Raw genomic sequence first — 23590 nt, 5'->3', positions numbered from 1 at the left:
CAGTATTCTGATCTTATTTGCAAGCGTCACTTCTTGGGGGGGGAGCAGATAAGTGACCCTGGCTAACCAGTCAGGTGTTCATCTCACTTTGGAATTTGACTCTTAGGTGAGCCATCTCACCCTAGAGCAGCGGTTCTCAACCAGTGGGTCGCGACCCCTTTGGGGGTCCAACGACCCTTTCACAGGGGTCTGCCGGAAACCAATTCCAGCATGTCATAATTTCAAGAGTTTCATCAAAAGGTTGATGAGACTTGGGGACTCAACAGGGTTGAGTCACACATGTAGTCACCTGTTGGGAATGGCTAAAGGCATTTCCCCAAACCTGAATAGGAAACTGATTGTGGCTGCCAGACAGTTAAAGGGCATCTTAATCTACATGTTATTGCCTCCTACTGGCCAAACACCTGAACAGCCATAGGCTATTCCCCAAACTGACAATGCTTCTGTACCCTTTGAAACCTTACCCTTTGAAGTGTATTATCTCTACCTTGCCTTAGGACAAATTGTGTTAATAAAAGCAAGGGTCCTAGACAAGGAGGGAGTCTTCAGTTCCTTTAGCTAAAGGTCCTCTGACCCCCAATGCCTTTCAAAATTATATCTCGTTTCCGGACTCGTTATTAGTCTCTGGATTCCTATGTCATCTACGTGCAGCCCCTTTTCCAGATTCCTGAACCCTTCTTGATGCTGGGACAAGAACCCCAGCAGGGGTCGCCTAAATACATCCTGCATATCAGATATTTACATTATGATTCATAACAGTAGCAAAATTACAGTTATGAAGTAACAACGAAAATAAATTTATGGTTGGGGGTCTCCACAACATGAGGAACTGTATTAAAGGGTCACGGCATTAGGAAGGTTGAGAACCACTGCTAGAGGCAGGTCCTTGTCAGAGTCTTCCTGCCACAGGGCTCACTGGGCTACTATTAGCCTCTGAGTGTAAATCGGGACTGAGGTCTATTTCATTGATCTGTATGGCTTTCCACGTGCCAGAATCAGTCTTGATGATTATTGCTTTGTAACATGTTTTTAAATTGAGAAGCATGAGTCTTCCAACTTTGTTCTTATTTTTCAAGATTCCTTTGGTTATTCTGGGTCCCTTGTATTTCCACATAAATTTTAGGATCAGCTTGTCCATTCATTTCTGCATAAAAGGCATCTGAGATTTTGATAGGGATTGTATGGAGTCTGTAGATCAGTTTGGGGAGTATTGCCACTTGAACAATATCGCCTTCCATCCATGAATTCAGGAAGTTTTCCCATTTATTTAGGTCTTTGTTCATTTCTTTCATGTTGCTTTCTAGGTGCAGTATACACATCTTCCATTTGTTTTGTTAAACTCATTCCTCAGTATTTTATTCTTTTTGATGCTGTTGTAAATGGAATTATTTTCTTAATTTCATTTCTAAGTTGTTCATTGTTAGTCTACAGAAATACAATTGATTTTAGTACATGGATATTGTGTCCTGCGACCTTTTTGAAATCATTTATTAGCTCTAATACAGTAGGTGTGTGTGTGTGTGTGTGTGTGTGTGTGTGTATTATTTGGGTTTACTACATAAAAGATTATCTCATCTGCAAATAGAGATAGTTTTATTTCTTTGCCAAATGGATGCCTTTAATTTCATTTTCTTGCCTCGTTTTCCTGGCTAGAACCTACAGTTCAATATTGAATAGAAGTGGCAAGGACAGACAGCATTGTCTTGCTCCTGATCTTGTAGGGAAAACATTCAGCTTTTCAACACTATACATGATGTTGGCTGTGGGTTTTTCATAGATGTCTTTTATTCTGTTGAGGACGTTCCCTTCTATTTCTAGTTTGTTGAGTGTTTTTACCATGAAAGAATGCCAGAATTAAATACCACACCAGACCCGTGTTCTGAGTTCCAGAACTCTTCAGATGGCAGGTAGGGGAGGTGTGAGAATGCTCTGTGTTTATGTTGCAGCCTAGAGCACAATAGAATATATGTGAGCTGGTGTATTGTGGGCCTTGGCTCATTTCAAACAAGTTCACAAGTTCTTGAATTTATATGGTACCATTCTCGTAGCTAACAGTATTAGCCATACTGGAACTAATTCATTACCACCCCATTCCTTTAGAGCAGAGAGGTGGGTGGCATACAATCTGGGGAAGATGTAGCCACCAAATGGCTGCTCACCCTAAAAATATCTATGGTGGTATAGATGGAAAAGCCATGGGTTTCATCTATTCCACGCTGGGAGCATAGATGTCTAACTTTTCTGGTTAATCTGATGGGTATAAGTAGCCCAGAGCTCTGGCCAGTCCTAGAGAGAACTTTTTCATTTCACTTAGGGCTGTAGAGACTCCCAATGTCTACGGTTCCCTCAATGGCCAATAGAGTCACTGAGGAGATAAAAAAAAAAACAACTTCAGAAAACAAAGCATGAATAATGGCAGCAAGAGAAGTTCCTGGTTATATCCCACTCATACATTTTTGAAATGTAGGCCAGATCTAGAGGAAGTGAAAGAAACTTCCTGTTGAATTTTCATTTATAGCATGTGTCTGGAAATCTCTAAATGTAATTTCTTGGTGTAAAATAAACTGCAGAAATCTGGGATGCGTCAGTGGGCTTTATGTTTTTTGGAGCCATTCTATTTGAAGCTGGAATGTTGTAAAAGTGATATAGTGGAGAGAACAGCTATAATTAGTTTAACAGACATGACCATCTTCCTCAATTGAAAAGCTGTCAAGATCTCAACAATTGGATACAAAAAAGATCCAGGAATCCCAGAAAATTCTGTCTCTTAGCAAGGATAACATTTTTGTTTGGTTGCTACAAATCCCTTTGCAGATTTTACTATCTTCTACCCATTTTTTTGTCTTAAAAAATAAAGTACTACCTGAAGAGAAACAGTCACAGATAACGTTTTTAAAGATTTGAATTGGTTGGGACAACTTGGATATTTTTTTAAAAAAATATATTTTTATTGATTCCAGAGAGGAAGGGAGAGGGAGAGAGAGATAGAAACATCAAGGATGAGAGAGTATCATTGATTGGCTGCCTCCTGCACACCTCCCACTGGCGAATGAGCCCGCAACCCAGGCATGTGCCATGATCTGGACTCAAACTGTGACCTGCTCGTTCATAGGTCAATGCTCAACCACTGAACTACACTGGGTGAACCAATTTGGATGTTTTGATGACACCAACCAAACTCTCAAAATAAAAAGGGTTTGAGAAAAATTGTAGAAATCTCATCACTACAGTGTGGCAGACCTTGTCTACAGTCTACTTTCATTTTGGATTTTCCTTCTAAAATGAGATGAGGACCTGTTAGCTGTTAATGTAATGATACTTGATAAAAGCTACTTGATGTCATGGATAGCAGACACTGTTGGCTGCCTAGGCAACCAACAGCAGGAGCTCTGATTTTGTGGCCATGTCCACCTCCTTCAGGTGAAGGCAATCCTATTTCCCATTCAGAGGGAAATCACGATTGTGCTGAGCCAATTGCAGTAGTGCCATTTTCCTGGTCAGTGACTGGTTTAAGGCTGGGTTTCTGATCTAATGAGACATGTAATCAAACACATAAATGACAAATATGTAATAAATTCCACACTAAGATATATAACTGACCCATAGCTTAATAAGTGTGTTCTCCTGAGGACATTAATAGAAGGACCTTTTTCAACTCCAAGAGGTCTAGCTGACAGACCTGCAGGAAAGAGTTAGTTTGGGAAGGAGGAGTGACATCTTAGAAGGAGGCCACTTAGCCTTCTTGCCAGACCATACATTTAATTGTCTCCATGATCCTGTCACCTCTGCAGTATGTGGCCTTCCTCCTTCCTTCTCTGCACCTTCTTTCCTCCCCTCCACACCACCCTCCCTCCCATCTTCCCAGCAAAGCCACAATTTCCATGATTTGTCTAAAGTCTCTTATGGGAAGCAGAAAGCTAGCCTTAGAACTGGTCTGTGTGGAAATGTTGCATTCAAATCACTCTATATTCCAGAACTCACACATCCTATAAACATCAACAGGACACGTTTAACAATCTTACAGAAAAGAGGGCCTAATAAACATTAAACTCTAAGCCAACACTGCCCAGTAGAAATAGAATGTAAGCCACCAATGTGAGCCACATATGTAATTGAAAACTTCCTGCTGACCACGTTAGAAAAGTAAAAAGAAACAAGTGGAATCACTCTCAATGATATATTTTATTGAACCCAATGTATTAAAAATAGAATCATTTCAACATGGAATCAACATGAAATTATTAATGAGATAGTGTATGTATTTTTTTCATACTAAACTTGGAAATCCAGTTTTGCACTTATGACACATGTCAGCTCACCACGTGCTGGGATTCAGTGGCTCCCTGCGGTTAGTGGCTACCACACTGCAGACTGCAGCTCTAAACTCTTCATGTCTTTTACACACTCTATTTTTTCTAAATAGTTACTTTTTTTTTTGCATGTATCTAACCAGTGTTCAAGCTCGCTTGGATTCTTTTCCTCTGAATTACTGTATACATGTATATCTGTCACATAGTGTATACACATACTGAATATATGTCACATATATTTATACGTTGCATGCATTATATCTATTTAAATATGCATTTATCTCTGTGATTGGTATGGTCCATATAAATAGCCTACCATTTGTAAAATTGATCTAATGATCTTCTGTTGTGTTATTATACTGATCGACATTCTCCTATTGGGCATCTGGGTAATTTACCATTGTTCTCTCTTATAAGTGTTCCTGCTACAAATGCTTTTTTAAAAAAAAAGGTGGAATTCATTTTTTTTTTTTTTGCTTTCTATTGCTCTCCCTCCCTCCTTCCTTAGTCGGCTATCTCTCCCAGGATTACAGAAAGTGGTTAGACACCTTCCTCCTTCCTTGGTCCAGGACCAGCCAAGTCTCCTCTACACCAGCGCTTCCTGAGGGCATTTCGTCTTCTGTGACAGTTAACACCAGTTACCAAGCCTGGGCCTAAGCAGCTAATTCACGAATGTGTGGAGAAGGAACAAAGGACGGTGGCGGGAGATGTTAAGCAAACAGCTTCTTGCATAAAGGCTTTTGCAGGAGAAAAGAAAGGGCCCCTTCATTTTGAAGTCTAACGAGGATGTAGCAACACGTTAGAAAACACGTGCATGAATATGGATGGAGCTCCCCACACAGCCCCAGTGACTTGAAGGCAACAATGAAAAAACTATTATAGCTCCTGTTACAAAGGTGATGGGCTGGATATAATTAGGGATTAAATCTGAAATTCCCAGTACAGACCCAGCGTCTGGGGAACTTGACAAGCTGCCATCACTCCAAGGTCCCTGGGAGAAGCAGTGCTGTGTCTGGCTTCATCGGGGAGGGGCACGGGGGACCTTACCATAGCGAGCCACTTATCACATCGCTAATGAACAGGGAGGCCTTCTAAGAGGGGGCTGGAGCCATGGTGTCACTTTCCCTTTGTTGTGTGCACATCAGCTGGCATCTCTGCAGGGGCGTGACTTGTCAGCCAGGAGACAAGTTGCTAGGTAACCAGGAAGTATGAGGGGAGCCCCCTCCCCCAGCCCCAGGGAAGCAGAGTGCCAAAGGGGCCCCAGGAAGGATTTGGCGGTTACAAAACAAAACAACTACAGCTTCTCAGATGGAGAGATTAAGTGCTACCTAAGGAGTGGCAGGCTGCTACTTTTTGTTTGTTTTTGGAAGGAGAAGGCTGATGGGAAGAGAAGGGCTGTGACCCAGGAGCAGAAGGAGAAGAAAGGACCGGAAGGAATAGGCCAGAGAGGAAAGGAGGAGCTGGTGTTAAAGAGGGAGAGAGGGACAAGACAGGGGGCAAGAAAGCATCTGGAAATGACCCCACTACAGGACGGTGCACGGGGCCTCCAGGAACTCCAGGGGCCTCAGAGGACTACAACAGTCTAGGTAAAAACAGGCTGACGTCTGGCGTGTGTCTTATCTGGAAACTTGTTGGAAACTCACTGAGCCCCACCAGAAGGCCTACTGCTTCAGAACCTGTTCTAACAAGCCCTCCAGGTGATTCAGAAACACAGCAGTTTGAGAGCCAGTGCTGCACAGGAATAAGTTGGCTTTGTTGTTGTTGATCCTCAACCGAGGACACATTTTCCATTGATTTTTAGAGAAAGTGGGAGGGAGGGAGGGAGGGAGAGAGAAACATTGATGTGAGAGAGTCATACCCATTGATTGGTCGCCTCCCACACATGCCTTGACTGGGGCAAAGAATTGAACCTGCAACCCAGGTACGTGCCCTTGACTGGAAATTGAACCTGTGACCCTTTGGTGCACAGGGTGCCACTCTAACCACTGGGCAACACCTGCGGGGCCAGGAATAAGATGGTTGTTGGAGGGCGAGGAGTGGATGTCAAGCACAGACCTCATCGGACCAAGTTCAGCAGGCAAGGAGAGCTTTATTCAAGGCTATTGCAATAGGGAGAGAGGGCAGAACTCAGTCTGAACTCAACTTTGCTCTCCCTCCCTCCTTCCTTAGTCGGCTATCTCTCCCAGGATTACAGAAAGTGGTTAGACACCTTCCTCCTTCCTTGGTCCAGGACCAGCCAAGTCTCCTCTACACCAGCGCTTCCTGAGGGCATTTCGTCTTCTGTGACAGTTAACACCAGTTACCAAGCCTGGGCCTAAGCAGCTAATTCACGAATGTGTGGAGAAGGAACAAAGGACGGTGGCGGGAGATGTTAAGCAAACAGCTTCTTGCATAAAGGCTTTTGCAGGAGAAAAGAAAGGGCCCCTTCATTTTGAAGTCTAACGAGGATGTAGCAACACGTTAGAAAACACGTGCATGAATATGGATGGAGCTCCCCACACAGCCCCAGTGACTTGAAGGCAACAATGAAAAAACTATTATAGCTCCTGTTACAAAGGTGATGGGCTGGATATAATTAGGGATTAAATCTGAAATTCCCAGTACAGACCCAGCGTCTGGGGAACTTGACAAGCTGCCATCACTCCAAGGTCCCTGGGAGAAGCAGTGCTGTGTCTGGCTTCATCGGGGAGGGGCACGGGGGACCTTACCATAGCGAGCCACTTATCACATCGCTAATGAACAGGGAGGCCTTCTAAGAGGGGGCTGGAGCCATGGTGTCACTTTCCCTTTGTTGTGTGCACATCAGCTGGCATCTCTGCAGGGGCGTGACTTGTCAGCCAGGAGACAAGTTGCTAGGTAACCAGGAAGTATGAGGGGAGCCCCCTCCCCCAGCCCCAGGGAAGCAGAGTGCCAAAGGGGCCCCAGGAAGGATTTGGCGGTTACAAAACAAAACAACTACAGCTTCTCAGATGGAGAGATTAAGTGCTACCTAAGGAGTGGCAGGCTGCTACTTTTTGTTTGTTTTTGGAAGGAGAAGGCTGATGGGAAGAGAAGGGCTGTGACCCAGGAGCAGAAGGAGAAGAAAGGACCGGAAGGAATAGGCCAGAGAGGAAAGGAGGAGCTGGTGTTAAAGAGGGAGAGAGGGACAAGACAGGGGGCAAGAAAGCATCTGGAAATGACCCCACTACAGGACGGTGCACGGGGCCTCCAGGAACTCCAGGGGCCTCAGAGGACTACAACAGTCTAGGTAAAAACAGGCTGACGTCTGGCGTGTGTCTTATCTGGAAACTTGTTGGAAACTCACTGAGCCCCACCAGAAGGCCTACTGCTTCAGAACCTGTTCTAACAAGCCCTCCAGGTGATTCAGAAACACAGCAGTTTGAGAGCCAGTGCTGCACAGGAATAAGTTGGCTTTGTTGTTGTTGATCCTCAACCGAGGACACATTTTCCATTGATTTTTAGAGAAAGTGGGAGGGAGGGAGGGAGGGAGAGAGAAACATTGATGTGAGAGAGTCATACCCATTGATTGGTCGCCTCCCACACATGCCTTGACTGGGGCAAAGAATTGAACCTGCAACCCAGGTACGTGCCCTTGACTGGAAATTGAACCTGTGACCCTTTGGTGCACAGGGTGCCACTCTAACCACTGGGCAACACCTGCGGGGCCAGGAATAAGATGGTTGTTGGAGGGCGAGGAGTGGATGTCAAGCACAGACCTCATCGGACCAAGTTCAGCAGGCAAGGAGAGCTTTATTCAAGGCTATTGCAATAGGGAGAGAGGGCAGAACTCAGTCTGAACTCAACTCCTGCAGCAGAGGTGGGTGGTGGGGCTCAAAGGTGGGAGTGAGCTGATGCAAAAGTCCTGGAGGACTTTGGGGGTGATCATAGGCCATTGGTGTTTACTAACAAATTTCTACCTTTATGACAGGAGCTGGTTTTACAATTCCGAGCAAGATGTCCCTCTGAAGTGAGGCTCCTGCCCTCCCACAGGGACGGGGAGGTAGAGGAGCCATCTCCTTTGATGGTTTCAAAGAGATGGTTCCCAGGTCCCAGAGAAAGACATTCCTTGGTTGTAAACCTCCCAGAAGCTTTTACAAAAAAGATTTACATACATCTCCAAGGGGCAGAGGAAGCATGTGCAATGGCAAGCTTTCTAATGAAAATGCTCTAAGTAAAGGGAGGCCAGCTGTTTGGTCAAGCTGAGAGGAAGGAGCGGTAGGGCTGTGCTGGTCAGGGGGCAAGGGAGGCCTTTGGCACAGTCAAGGCAATGCTGTTCCCTCTGGGAACGGAACGGAATTCTCTCTCTGTCTCCTCTTTTCTCTTTGTAATCTCCATCCAGAGCCACAGTGGAGGGGACAGGGATGAAGGAGCGTACCCCAGAAGGTGGCTTCCTCGGGGTGGTGGACAGAAGGGTGGTGTGGGGCGGGGTGGAGAACACCAGCTTGTGCAGAGGCTCCCCCACCATCCACGCCCCCGCTGTGCTGCTTTCATTGTCTTCGTGGGAAAACAGACCAGGACACAGACAGGGAGGGCAGCGTGGGCTGGATTTGCTTGATTCTCTCCAAAGGCTTTCTGAAGAGCTGATAGCATTTGCTTGGAACGAAGTGGCTGTGGTGAAGATAACAGGCCAGCTTCAGCCAGGCCTTTTCTGCGGCACGAACATTTGCAACTGCCCATAGTCCGACCTTGAGGGACTTGGCCAAGATGGACTGCCTTCCAAGACAGATTTACTGCAAGGCTTCGTGCCTCTGACTGTGGGGCTCCTGGTGGGGACGGCCGCCCGTGCATCCGATCTTTAGAAGTCCTGCCAGGAGGGCTGGCTTTCTTCCTGCCCATTGTCCGCCGCGGCTCTTCTTCTACATAGCTGGTGACTGAGCACGCAGCACTGATGGGGGTTGAACTATTCCAAAGGACAAACGGGCTTTTGCTAGTGACCTTTTAGATAACCTGCTTTTTTTTTTTTTTGCTTTTTTTTTTTTTGCTTTTTCTTGGAGGCAGCTGTTCTGGAAGCCCAGCCAAGAGGCCTGGTGTGGGGCCCTGACTAATGTGCCGTGGGAGGCCGTGCTGCTCCCATCCGCGCGGTCCTGGTCACCACACACCCACAGCACCTCTGCTCAGCTGACCTGCCTCCTGCTCAGCACAGCGGGGAGGCTGCCAGGGCTGCAGCCTCCGATGCTGACAACTGGCTCACCCGAACACTAGTGTCGGCTACAGCCCATCCCGTATGCAAGGTGCTCCTGGGCCAACCAAACGCGACATTTAATAAATAACAAACGCTGTGAAAATGTCCGCTGTTGCTTGCTTATGTGTTTCCCTAGACTGTGGGCTTCTCAAGGCGGGGCTAAGCCCAGTAAATGTCTGTGTCAATGGACGACACTTTGCTGTGGCCCCTTCCCACCTTTTATTCCATCATGAAGACGTCTCTGAGCTCCAGAGAAGCCGCGCTTCCTTCACCATGCGAGGAGGCAGAGGATTTCTGCCAGAAGAACGATCAGAAGATCGTCAATCTTGGTAATATTTAGGAGTGTTAATTTAATTTGAAAAACGAAACCGACCAGAGAAAAACATCATCCAGCACATGGTAACAACTTAATTGTTGATGTTGTTGTTGTTGTTGAACTGCTAACAATTACAGGGAAAAGACCCATTTGTGAAAAAGATGTACAGGGCGGCCAAACCCACACTTTAGAGTCTAAGAGAAAAGATGAATGCATCCGCAGCATAAATAATTCACCAAGGAAATTATTTAGTGAGCGCTTAGCGTGTGCTTAGCAGGTACCTGGCCAGACACAAGAAATGCTAAGGCCACGCTGCCCTCCTGCAGCCTCTGCCAGCGCCGCTGCCCGAACAGAGCCCAGAGCCCCAGGGGCCCGGGGCCAACGGGTTAACAGCCCATTGAAAAGACACTATTTTAAATACATTTAAACAACAGCATTAAATGGGCCCCACTTTACACTGCTCTTCCCCTAGAATGAAGTGATTTTTCCTACGACAGAAACTCTGAAAACAGCCGACACCAAAGGATGACCTGGAGACACTGCTTTTGGCCTGAAGAGGGAGGGCTGGGAACAGACCCAGCGAATCCCTCCTAAGTGCCTTTATTCCATCGAATTCTAAGGAGCAACGGGGATGCTCTTGTAAGCATTTGCATTGCAAAGCAGGCTGAAAATTGGCCTCCTTTAAACAGACGCCCCATGCAAGGCCGCCCTCCGCCCTCCGTCGCCCACCCTTGGCAGCCGCGACCCGGCGGTGATAAAAGAGGCAGCCACGTGAGCCGTGCAGCTGAAAGGAAGACTCTGAGCTGCTCGGCTGTTTAAGTAATTAATGCAGCCCCCGCCCCCCAAGGTTAGAAACGAAGGGAGGGGCGATGAATCTGTGAGTGAGACACCACTTTGGGTCCATTATATGCTCCTAAAGAGATGCCAGGTACCCTCGCTGCGTGCGGTTCTTCAGCCTCCTCCAGCCCTGTCTCATCCCCGCCTCCGAGGATCACGGCGGCGTTGGCGGAGCGCCTCTCGGTGGGTCCTTAACAACAGGAAAGACTCTAAAGCTCCCTTTGATCCTGGCATCAATCAGAAGGAAAAAACCTCCGCGACTCTCACCACAGACTGTAGTTACCTAAACTGGGATACTGAGAAACTAAGCCAGCCTTTGAGAGGACAATACAGTGACTCAGGATTAAGGCAGAGAGCTCCCACCTCAAACAGTTGCCTTTGTTTGAGGCCAAGCATTTGCCTCAGTCGACAGCCAGCCCCAGAAATCCAGGGGATGGAGGACAGCAAATGGGGTGTGTGTGTGTGTGTGTGTGTGTGTGTGTGTGAGAGAAAGAGATGTGGGCCAGTGTCCTTGTGTGACAAATACGCATATCTCCCATCCCTCCCCTTCTTCCCTGCCCTTTCCAGTTATGCCCCTAGAGCCAGACCTACACAAAACTGTGAAGCAAAATCTAGGTTCAGCATTCTAGACAGACCCCTATTTATTTAGTTATTATTTATTTGCTTATAAATTATTTTTCCTGCGTTAGTCTGCTAATTTTATCACAGTTCTGGAGGCTGGAAGGCCAAGATCAATCTCCTGGTAGGGTTGGTTTCTGATGAGGACTCTCTTGCTTGCTTGCAGATGGCCACCTTCTCACTGTGTCCTCACATAGCCTTTCTTTCCTCTGTGTGTGTGTGTGTGTGTGCACTCCTGGTGTCTTTTCCTCTTCTAATAAAGCTACCAGTCCTATTGGGTTAGGGCTCCACCTTTATGACCTTATTTAACCTAATTACCTCCCTAAAGTTCCTATCTCCAAACCTAATCACATTGGGGGTGAGGGCTTCAACATACAGCGTTTGCAGAGGGCACAATTCAGTCCATAGCATATCTCTTCTCTCTTCTTTCCAGTGTTGCAGACCTTTCTATTTCTTTCCCTCCAAAACTCTATCAAAACATTCACTCAAGTAAGGGCATAGCTGGCATTGCCCGAGGCCTATGGCAGTGGAGAGCTGGATGCCCGGGAGGTGCCCTTTGTTAGAGACTCCGGGAGACATGATGAGTGTAAAATGACCAGATTGCAGAACAAAGTCTGGATGGTATCATGGATGCTGCACCTAAGTGGCTGCTCCACTGTCCAACCCCTTTCACATTCAGCTCCTGGAAAAGGAAAGGCAGAGTCGTCTCACCCATGTTCTCATTCCCATTCATTCTCCACCCTCGCCTGGCTTCCATTGAAATGGCTGAAAACCGCCTAGTGTCCTGTGCGTCTCCCCTACTCTCACCCTGCACCTCTTACAACACCACTGACACGGACCTGCGGGTTTATTCCCACAGGGATCAAGTCTACAACACCCGATGGGCGTCCTATAATTCAATTCAGGTCTGACACTACCTGGAGCCAGGATAGGGCCCCACAGGGAAAGGCTCAGGCCTACAACACTGCCCCCACTTCAGATGCCAGTCCAAAGTCCAGGTTGTCACCTATGCTTCTGACCTACAGGCTATAAATGGAAGGTTCAAACAACCCTCCTCCTTTTGTTTGATTAAGTTGCTAGAGCAGCTCACAGAACTCAGGAAAACAACTTATTTACTAGATTAATGGTTTATTATAAAAGGAGGCTACTCAGGAACAGCCAGGTAGAAGAGACCCATAGGTACGTGGGAAGGGGCAAGGAGCCTCCATGCCCACCGGGCCACCCTCCCAGCACCTCTGCGTGTCCACCAACCTAGAGGCTCTCTGAACTCCATCCTTTTGGGTTTCTATGGAGGCTTCATTGCATAGGCATGATCAGTTAACTCACTGGCCATTGGTGATTGATTCAACCTCCAGGCCCTCTCCTCTCCCTAGTACACCTGTGTGAGTGTGAGTGAGTGTGTGTGTGTGTGTGTGTGTGTGTGTGTGTCTGAATTTTCCAATGTTCTAATCACATGGTTGGTTCTCAAGGTAACAAGCCTGTATCCTTAGGGGCTTTCCAAGAGTCACCTCATTAGCATACACCCAGGTGTGGTTGAAATGGGTTTGTTATGATAAGACACTCTTTTTCACTTTTATAGCTCTGTAACTATTCCAAAAAATTTAGGAGCTCTGTGCCCCAAACCCTGGACAAAGACCAGATGTATATCTCTTGCTATAAATCACAGCATCATATACACATACTTCATTCATTCCTTCAACTGAGCGTCGCATTTACCCACAACCCATCTTCCCCTGATTTGCATACCTCCGGCCTTGCCACAAATGTATCTTTGGTTCATGGATCAACTCTTTATTAGACAGGGTTATGAGATTGTACATAAAATTTCTCTCATCATATTTGAACTAAAAAAGTGCCTTTCAGATTTTAACCCTATCAGCTACATGATGTCATTTTATCTTAGGTAATAGGAACACGATAAAGCTGTTTTATCAGAACAGTTTCTTGTATTCTGCTTTTTGGGGGAGGAACAGAATTCCTCTTGGAGAGTGATGGCTCTCTTCTTTGAGCAACTACCTAAAAGGTGGGCCCCCTGGTGGCAAGAGGCGTGAAAGAATAGCGCTGCTGCGCCTGTGAATACCCACTGGTACCCTTGAAAGCATGGCCCTGGAGGGTTTCAATAGAAGGGGCATGGGGGAACCAGATGGCCCGGGGAGGAAGAAGGGTGGCGAAGAGTCTCTCTAGAGAGAGGTGACCTGAACAAAACTGGCAGAATTGGAACCTAAGGGGAAAGATGGTCCCTGCCAGGCCGGTGTGGCTCAGTGGTTGAGCGTCGGCCTATGAACCAGGAGGTCACGGTTCAATTCCCAGTCAGGGCACATGCCCAGGTTGTGGGCTCAATCCCCAGTGTGGGGTGTGCACAAGGCACCCAATTAATGATTCTCTCTCATCATTGATGTTTTTATCTCTCTCTCCCTCTCCCTTCCTCTCTGAAATCAATAAAAATATATTTTAAAAAAAGGTCCTTGATAAATTCCTATTAAGGACTCTAGGATATTATGTGTAATGTTCAGCTTTAAGTTATTTCTAGCCGTATGCTCTTCTGTGGTCTCCCCTTTCAATATTTGGCAAAGGTCTAGTACATATAACAACTTTGTGCTCATGGAGCTTGAGGAGTGGAGGGGCACCTGAGGCCATGGCAGGTGTGGCTCAGTTGGTTGAGCATCCACCTGGGCTCCAAAAGATCTCGGGTTCGATTCCTGGTCAGGGCACATACCCAGGCTTCAGGTTCGATCCCCAGTTGGGGTGAGTATGGGAGACAACCAATTGATTCTCTCTCTCTCTCTCTCTCTCTCTCTCTCCACCTCTCCCTCTCCCTCCCTCTCTCCACTCCCTCTCCCTTCCTCTCTCTCTAAAAAGTCAATAAAAATATATTAAATACATTAACTATGGCTATTAGTGTGGGCCCTGATCCAATCTGACTGGTGTCCTGTTAAGAAGAGGAGGTGGGGACACACAGAGGAACACCAGGGATGCACACGTGGAGAAATGACCGTGTGAGGACACAGCCCTCTGCCGGCCAGGAGAGAGGCCTCAGAAGAAAACAAACCTGCGACAAGATCTTGGACTTCCGGCCTCCAGAACTGTGAGAACACAGATCTCTGCTGTTTCAGCCCTCCTGCGTGTGGCACTTTGTTACGGCAGCTGACTCAGACAGGCATGTGCTCAGACCAGCCTGTGCCGTTGTGCGTATGTTGTGAGGTGTGTGTATGTTGGTAAGCGACGGGAAGGGGTATGTTTGGGGTACAGCCCACCAGTTGCTATGGGGAAGGATTCTCTTCACCACCCAGCTTGGCTGCTGCCCTCTCTCTTTAGGACAGACTATTCCCTGGTGTGGGCGGGACCAGTGTCAGGGAGGGAGAGAAAATAGAACCAGAGATGTGGGTTAGCAGTCGGATGGGGAGAGAAGCAAGAAGCACATTCATTTATAGTCTGCGGAGAGCCAACCAAGCGTCGCGGTGGGAGACGGGGCCAGGCAGAAGGCTTCACTTACCGAAATAGAACTCTGTTTTGACATTCTCCTTGCAGCTGTTTTACCCACGCTTGTCTGTCTCGCCAAGTGCGCCCAGAAAAAGCAGCAGGATTTTAGCTTCTCGCGGCGCCATCAGGTGGTGCTCATGGAGAGGTACAGCGGTTCAGTGCACACAGCCCGGTGTCCCTCAAACGCAGAGAGAGACGCCTTTGGTTCTGTAAGGAGTCATGGACACAAAGGGTCTTGGGGGAAAGTGAGAGTGCAAAGAGCGCCGACTTGGAACCAGACGTGGACTCTGGCTCTGCATCTCATTAGCTGCATAATCTTGAGCAAGCTCTTCTCTCTGTGCCTCAGCTTCTTCAGGTAAAAAATCAGGGTCACTAATGCCAACAGGATTTTGTGAGGATTCATTGAGATAAAACCCCAGAACATCACAGTTCTTGGAATGTTGTACTTCAGTAAACACTTCATCCCTTTCTCCCTCTTCATTTTTTCTTGAATATAGCCCCCCCCCACACACACTTATATGATTTTGTAAATAATTAAAAGCCTGTACAGTTAATTTATTTTATTAGTGGTGGGGTCAGGCAGAGGCATCTGGAAGAACTGAGAACAGGAGGGAGTGAGGCCACCAGGCCCTGCTCTCACAGGCATCAACGCTAGTGTCCCCAGGTCTGACCTTGACTTGTTTCCGAAGAGGACCTTGCCTACCTACGGATGAGGGACAGGAGGTGGTGTGCTCACCGTTTGAGATCTCCTCCAAGCCTGCGAGGATTGAGTCTATGGACTACAGCAACACTGACAAGAACATGAGTCAAAGACACCCATTATCTAAATGATGCAAAAACAGATCACCATTATGCACATAGAGAACCTTTGCAATTTGCTTTAAAGGTGAGAGGAAGGAGACAGGAGAGTTGCCTGAGGAGGAAGGATTCCAACGTATTTGAAAGTAACGGAAATATCTTTCCCTCACATTAAAAAAATCTGGGGTTCAGGGCATGTGCCTGTACATGGCAGCTCTTGCAGATGCCGGGCACTTTCCTGGTGGCTACCTCTGTCTTCTCTAACACTAATCTTGAAATACATTATTCAGTGGGGCAAGAGTCCCAACCCAAGACCTAGAAAATACTCATCACACAGGAAAGAAGGATCAGGGGTGGACCCTAAGCCCTCTTGGGGCCCCGCAGTCTTAAGATCAATGACCTTGACCATCTTTGGTGACCTGGGCTCCCCCTTCCTGCCATACCCAATGGACTCATGGGCATTTCAAACTGAACCTCTCCTTTGATCTAATTCCTATCTCAGTAAATGGCACCATCATTAACCTACCTGGTTGCTCAAGTCAGAAACCAGAAATATGGGAACCCTTAGCTCCTGCTTCCTTCCATCCATCAGACACATCCGGTGCACCATGCCCAACGCTCTTGACCTCAGTTCTCTACTGAATCCACCTCCATCCGCATGCTCCCCATCGGCTCCATGGTGGCCGACTGACGCCCTATGGGGCATCTCATCTGCCACGTGAGGCCTGCCAGCCATCTGTGTCCCGGCTCCTGTCTGAAGTGCCACACTGCAAGGCACGGGGAGTGATGACAGAGGGGCCAAGGGATGCAACCTGGACGACTGAGTTGTTAACTTGTAACTCGAGGTTGTTCCAGTAACTGCTCAGGTGTGACAAATTACCCCAAATGGGGTGTAGAGCAACCGTTGAATCAGGTTCACCGATTATGTGGGTCAGTAGGACACGGTAGGACTGCCCTGTGTCTGAGGCCAAAACTGGGAGACTCAACGGCTGGAAGTGACTGTGCACTAGACTCATCCGAAAAGACCTTCACTTGCAGGTGCAGCGGTTCCTGCTGGCTGTGGGCGCGGACCAGCCCCGCACGGTGGCCTCAGGGTAGTGGGCTTCTTGCATGGCAGCCCAGGGCTCCAAGCACAGTGCTCCCGTGAGCGAAGCAGGAGCTGCTTGGCCTTTAACGACCGACCCTCGGAAGTCACACAGCACCACCTCTACTGAGTTCTCCTGGCTACGAGGGAGGTATTCACAGTCCAGAGTCACAGGAGAGGCTGTGGTCCCAACTCATGATGGGAGAAATGTCAAATAATTTGCAAATATGCTTACAAACTGTCCTGGGGGGAAACTGATCAGTGAGAGATGGGTGACAGAAGGTGAATTCTCCTTCCCTCCCTCCCTGAGCGGCAGCTGTGTGTCACCGCAGCTCATCTAAAGCGCCGCCGCGGGAGGAAACGCCCCCTCTCTTGCTGCCTTGGGATCACACCGTCCAAATACTAGTAAAGCATCCGCTTTAGGCCTCCCTTGCCTCGGGCTCTGCTGCTTCAGACAGCGTGGGCTGAGCTACCTCCACAACCAAGCTGTCACCGCATCCGGCTGGTTCGTTCTTTCAGATATCGTTCTTGTCCATTCACTCCTCCCCGCCCGCTGACCTCCCCCGAGGCCGGCCACCACCTCGTCCTGCACAATAGGCTCCAGACAAACCCATTTATGTCTACACTGGTGGCCCCCCTCAGCCCACACTGAGATTTGGAAACAAATCGCATGACACCATCTCCCCGCTTAAAGCCCTGTAGTGGCTCCTCATCCTCTTTATACAGCAGGGCCCGGGCCCTCAGCACATTTGAGTGGGATGGTTCTTTGTTGTGGGGGCCGTCCGTGCAGTGCAGGAGACGTAGCAACATCCCGACCTGGACGTCCGTAGCTCTCCATTCCCCGACTGCACAAGGAAAAATGTCTCCAGACATTGCCAAATGTCCCCGGGGGCTGGGAGCTGGGACGAGGGAGGGAACAAAATCATCTTGGTCGAGCACCTCTGGACTAAAGTGAGCACACTTACCAGGCCCTGTGTGGCTCAGCAGAAGTCTTTGACCGTGCCATGGCCTTTCCCTTTTCCGGTGTTTTTACTGCTGTTCCTCAGCCCGGAACATGCCCTTTTCGCCCACTTGTCCAGCCCAACGCACACACCTGCAGCCATTCACCTAGGTCACTGCATTACTAGTCCTCAGCCATTCACCTAGCTGTCACTGCATTACTAGTCCTCAGCCATTCACCTAGCTGTCACTGCATTACTAGTCCTCAGCCATTCACCTAGCTGTCACTGCATTACTAGTCCTCAGCCATTCACCTAGCTGTCACTGTATTACTAGTCCTCAGCCATTCACCTAGCTGTCACTGCATTACTAGTCCTCAGCCATTCACCTAGCTGTCACTGCATTACTAGTCCTCAGCCATTCACCTAGCTGTCACTGCATTACTAGTCCTCAGCCATTCACCTAGCTGTCACTGCATTACTAGTCCTCAGCCATTCACCTAGCTGTCACTGCATTACTAGTCCTCAGCCATTCACCTAGCTGTCACTGCATTACTAGTCCTCAGCCATTCACCTAGCTGTCACTGCATTACTAGTCCTCAGCCATTCACCTAGCTGTCACTGTATTACTAGTCCTCAGCCATTCACCTAGCTGTCACTGCATTACTAGTCCTCAGCCATTCACCTAGCTGTCACTGTATTACTAGTCCTCAGTCGAAACTGCACTTCTGTGGCCTCCAGACCAGGTTAGTGCCCTGGTGCACGCTCCGGGGGCACCGGGACTTGTCACGTACAGCACTCAACACAGTGGTGCTGAATTGACTAGCTTGGTGCAGCCTTGTTCATGCTTGTGCTCACACTCTGAAAACGCCACCAGATCAGGGCTGCTGTCTGTCTTGCTCAGCCCTGAGTCCCAGGGCTCGGCACAGCGCTGTGCTGCGGGACATTCTCAGTGCACTGGGTAATGCATGAATGAATGAGTGGGCGAATTCTACTTAGGCATACTTTTGAGAATATCTCCAGACGCCTTCCTTTGCTTGCTGTAGGTTTTTCTCTGCCCCTGTGGAGCCAGCCCTCTTTTCTGATGTTTTCCCAACCAAACAGCCTGCCTGGCCCAGGTGCCTCTGCAGACTCGGCCCTGCTCTGTGACCTGCTCCTCTGCAAAGAATTTAGGCGAAGAAATCTGCAGACTGTGCTTTAATTTTACCAAACTGCTCTAGAAGCCAGACATGCACTGAGAGATCAAACCAAAGTCTGAGATAGCACTTTTGATTCTTCAAAATATGTATCAAAAAATGGAATTCACCCTTTGGCTTTGCGTCCACTCAGTGGGACTTCCTTCGGCTGGTCTCACCTCTCACCCCTGACAGACTGCCTCCTGTGGTCTCCACAGGGACGCCTCCTCTGCAGTGTCCTGTTTTGGACCCTTTCTTTCCTTTCCTTTTTTTTTCAGACCTCAAAGAACTGCTTTATTGATACTGCACAGCTGGGCTCAGCTGCCCACAACCCTTTCTGGGCAGGGTCTGTGTTTGGCTTGTGCGGAGTTCTGAGTGAGACAGGACTAAGGACTAAACCCTGGGATTTCTACATTTAAGCACCAAGGCTTGAAGCTCCTGTGCATCTCAGGGCTCTTGCTGGAAGGGGTCATTATGTGGCCTTCTGAAAACCTGATGTGTTTTAGGGCACCAAGGAGGAGTGGTTTTGGCAAACAGCTTTTGTGAACTGACTTGTTGCAGTTCTGATCTCTGGCCTCTGGAGAGCTGGAGGAGGAAGCTGAGACCGGGAGGCCCCGCCTGCCGGTTCTGATGCTCCAGCTGCCTCCCCACATGTGGAATCCCGAGTTCTGGTAACTTTGAGACTTACACCCCCTAGTGGTGTGACAAGATATAACTTCTCTTGATAGGACAGAGTTAAGCCACAGCTCTCCGCTCTGAATTGTGTGGCTGTCCAGAACCTTCCAATTGCAAATTAGGGTTGGAATGAGATGAGCTGGTGGGTCCTCTGAACGTGAATGGGAAGTGGGTTCAGAGGTCGGCGGAAGCTGTGTTGTCTGGAATTCCCTCCCGGGTGGGTTGGCCTGAGACCTGCCAGAGACTGAGATTCTGAGGATGCTCTGCTGACCAAGTCCCAGAAACAAATGGGAGAACAGAACACAATAAGAAGAAAGCAGGAAGGATAAACAAAAAGGAAGAAGGATGAAACAAATTCAAACTAATATTGAATGTAAACTGTAATTTTAAAAATTTAAAGATTCAAAAAAAGTGAAGACTTTATAAAAACAAATAAAAAAGATTGATTAAAAAGAGAAAAAAATAAAGGAAAAGAAGAGCAAACCAAATATCCAATATTTGAAATTCTTTTTTTTAAAAAAATATGTTTTTATTGATTTTAGAGAGAGGAAAGGAGAGGGAAAGAGAGATAGAAACATCAATAATGACAGAGAATCTCCCATCGACTGCCTCCTGCATGCCCCCTACTGGTGATCAAGCCTGCAACCTGGGCATGTGCCCTGACCAGGAATTGAACTGTGATCTCCTGGTTCATGGGTCAATGCTCAACCATTGAGCCACGCTGGCCAGGCCAGTATTTGAAATTCTTTATCCTGTTGCCAGGGTAGCAGAACAGTCCTAGGCCTTCCTGCCTCCTGATGTGATATCTGGTTTTTCCTGTTTGGGGCTGGTGGGGTTTTTCCTTGTGTTTTGTTATGTTTCTTTTTCTGCAGGACCTGACTGGCCTATGGTCCACCCATTCGGGGTTTTCATGAGTCACCTTATAACAGGCTGTGTGCTGTGTGGCAATGACTGTTGTTTGGTGGGTCAGCCCAGACGCAGGCTTAGTATTGCTCCATTGTTGTACACCTTCCAAGCGGCAGCAACTAGCTGCACTCTCAAGCTCTATTAAAGCTTCCAAGCACTTGAGGCACTCTCCCATCATGTCAACTATCTCTTAGGTCAGTGATGGCGAACCTTTTGAGCTCGGCGTGTCAGCATTTTGAAAAACCCTAACTTAACTCTGGTGCCGTGTCACATATAGAAATTTTTTGATATTTGCAACCATAGTAAAACAAAGACTTATATTTTTGATATTTATTTTATATATTTAGATGCCATTTAACAAAGAAAAATCAACCAAAAAAAAATGAGTTCGCGTGTCACCTCTGACACGCGTGTCATAGGTTCGCCATCACTGTCTTAGGACCTGGGTTTGCAGACTGGCTGGCATCGGTGGGGAGAAGTCAGCAGGGAATCTCAGGATGTGTCTGGAAAGTGGAAGGAAAGAAGGTCATTCATTGGGGAGACAAAGAAGGTCACTCTGGAGTTCTCTGTTTTTGTTTTTTTAAAAGATTGTTCTCTAGTATGGATATGCCCAGGTTTCTCAAAACAGGAGCTACAAACTCCCAAAGGCTTTGGCCATCTGACAGGGGTCCCATTTCCCTGCTCACCTCTTTGTTCTGCCTTTTCTGTGTTCTCGGAGCAGTCCTCATATCGGAAAGCCTCTGCCTGCCCACAGGCCCAGCCCAGACCTCCCCCCAGGGCCTGTCCTTTGGGAAGTTATTTTAGGAGATGGTGGTGTGGGTTCAGGGCAGCCGGTGTGCAGTTTAGAATCTCTGCTGTGTACTGAAGGCCAAAACCATTCAATCAAACACACAGGGAAGTTTCAATACTGTCCTGGACTTCTAGGATTCATCTTCTTGCGTCGTGTTGGTCTTCTTTGGCTTCAAGAACAAGTAAGACCAGGGGGAACCTGCAGAGACCAGAAGGGCATTGTGCGAAGATCTGGTTTGCAAGTATTTGCAAGTTAATTTTGGCATTCCTGTTCCTCAGTGCGAAAAACAAGACAGCAGGCACCAAGTGGAGGCACTTATTCTAAGCACCGTGTCACCAAATCGGACTTGATTACAGCTTCAGCTCACCCAGAAATGGAATCCTGCACCAGCCAATCAGGAATCGCCTGATCAGCACTGGTTAGATAACTGGCCTGATGAACCCCTGCCATCCCCTAAAGGAAAGTGACTTTGCATCACTAGTCGTTTCTGCCAAGTATAACTTCCTTGTTCCCACCCCTTCTGCCCAAGTCTTTTATTCTGTACAGCTCCTTGGAGCTCCTTCCTATCTGGTAGATGGGGTGCCGCCCGGGTCATGAATCACTGAATAAAGCCAATAAGATCTTCAACATTTCTCCAGTTGAGTATCATTTTTTTTTAACACAACCTATGTGTGTTTCTTTGAATTCTCCTTTGAACTGGTTAAAACGGCATACTGCTTCCCTCATGAATGAATTCAATAAACTCTCGATGTCTTTTCATTTTGTATTTGTCTGAGAGGCATGGCTTTTTACCTTTTAACAAATATCTTTTAACATTCTGTACCCAATATGCTCAATACTTTTCTAGGTATTTTATGTGCTTATTTAACAAACACTCAGCACGCACTTTTAGTTGCCATGTGCTATTTTAAGTGCTTTATAAATGTTAATTAATTCAACCCTCCTAACAGCCCTATTTCATTTGAACTTCCCTTCAGCCCGCATGAGCCCCTCTGAACAAACGGAGGCCATAAATCCTGCCACGGTGGTGTTACCTTAACTGTCTGGACTGGGAGCTCGGGGCAGACCTGTGTGAGGCTGAGGCGTGCTGGCTGCCCTGTGGACACTGGGGATCCCTCGAGTCTCAGTGATCTGAGGCAAAGAAGGGCCCCCGACTTTATTCTGAGGCAGCTGCATCTTTACAGAGCAAAACGATCGCATGGACAGAGGGGGGACTATGGTGAACGGGCTCCGTGAAGGACCGGGCTGCGTGCCGCACCCTACGTGGGTGCAGAGGGGCGGGCGTGGCTCTGCAGTGCAGAGGCCCTCGGCCAGATGTCACCGAGTTCCTACCAGAGGTCAATTAAAGTATCGCTCCACTTCTTTCCTCTCGGGCCCTCTTCCTTCTCCGAACATATATCCGAGCTTGTTTGTTTTTTAATCCGTGAAACAAACTTCCAGTTATAAAACAAATAAGTCATGGGGATGTATGTACAGCAAGGTGACGAAAGTTAAATCACAAGAAAAAATTTATAACTATGTGAGGAATGAATGTTAACTAAACTTATTGGGGTGATCATTTCATGATATATACAAATATCAAATCATTATGTTGTACATCTGAAACAAACGCAATGTTATATGTCAATTATATCTTTAAAAAAACACACACATTGTCACCATGATCGTGGGAGTGTCAAGGTGACCGTGGGAGGCAGCATGGGACAGGGGACAGGGCCCAGGTGGGAGCTGCTGGGCTTGGGTTCCAATTCTGGGCCTGTAATTTACTGGGGAATAAAGTTAGATTCTGTTTAAATTAGATTAGCATTTAACTCTCAGTGGGATTAAATAAGTGCTTCCTTTTACTTTCTCACAGGAGATGAGGAAGGTCTCATCAGGCTTTGCAGCTGGGGAGTGGACCAGAGGGGCCCCGGTGTTGGGAGAGGGGGAAATTGTTTGGGAATTGGCTGAGAAGACGGTTTAGCTGCAGGTGCCGCTGCCGCGGGGAATCCTGCAGCCCGCTGGCTGGCATGAGAGAGCCAGTAAATCAAGTTCAGGAAGCAGCTGGGCAGATGAAGACCGAGACTGGCAGCTAGACCAGCCGCTTTCCTGTTCCTGTTCCAGAGCAAAGGTCATTCCGCCTGCAATCATCTTTTTTTTCTCTCTCCCGGCTTTGTTTACCTTATAAGGAAGGTCATGAACGTGCCCTGTTCTCTTCCCCTCATTTCTACAAACAGTTCCCAGAAGCAGAACCTTTTTGGTGAAAGATGGCCGGGAACTCAGTTTTGCTGGCTGCTGTCTCTGTCCTCTCTGCCTGTCAGCAAAGTAAGAGTCCAGCAGTTTGTGTGTGTGTGTGTGAGAGTGTGTGTGTGTATGTGTGTGAGAGAGTGTGTGTGTGCGTGTGTGTGAGAATGTGTGTGAGTGTGTGTGTGTGTGTGTGAGAGTGTGTGTGTGAGAGTGTGTATGTGAGAATGTGTGTGAGTGTGTGTTTGTGTGTGTGTG

The 23590-nt window shown here is 47.7% G+C and overlaps 1 protein-coding gene across 3 annotated transcripts in view; it reads left to right on the top strand.

The window, feature by feature from the left end:
• The first annotated feature begins 23250 nt into the window (after positions 1 to 23250).
• MGST2 (microsomal glutathione S-transferase 2) overlaps positions 23251 to 23590 on the top strand; it is a 14166-nt gene continuing 13826 nt past the window's right edge. Inside the window, exon 1 of one of the 3 annotated variants that reach the window (XM_014549005.1) lies at positions 23251 to 23413. In XM_014549005.1, the coding sequence (XP_014404491.1) occupies positions 23356 to 23413 (58 nt within the window). In that variant the 5' untranslated portion in view covers positions 23251 to 23355. The remainder of the gene's footprint in view (positions 23414 to 23590) is intronic. The other 2 variants (XM_005877724.2, XM_014549004.1) reach the window with 2 other exon arrangements.

Source organism: Myotis brandtii, unplaced genomic scaffold (genome assembly GCF_000412655.1).
Source record: "Myotis brandtii unplaced genomic scaffold, ASM41265v1 scaffold53, whole genome shotgun sequence".
Taxonomy (NCBI): domain Eukaryota; kingdom Metazoa; phylum Chordata; class Mammalia; order Chiroptera; family Vespertilionidae; genus Myotis; species Myotis brandtii.
The sequence above is the reverse complement of the archived record's forward strand: the minus strand, read 5'-3'. Positions and strand labels throughout refer to the sequence as shown.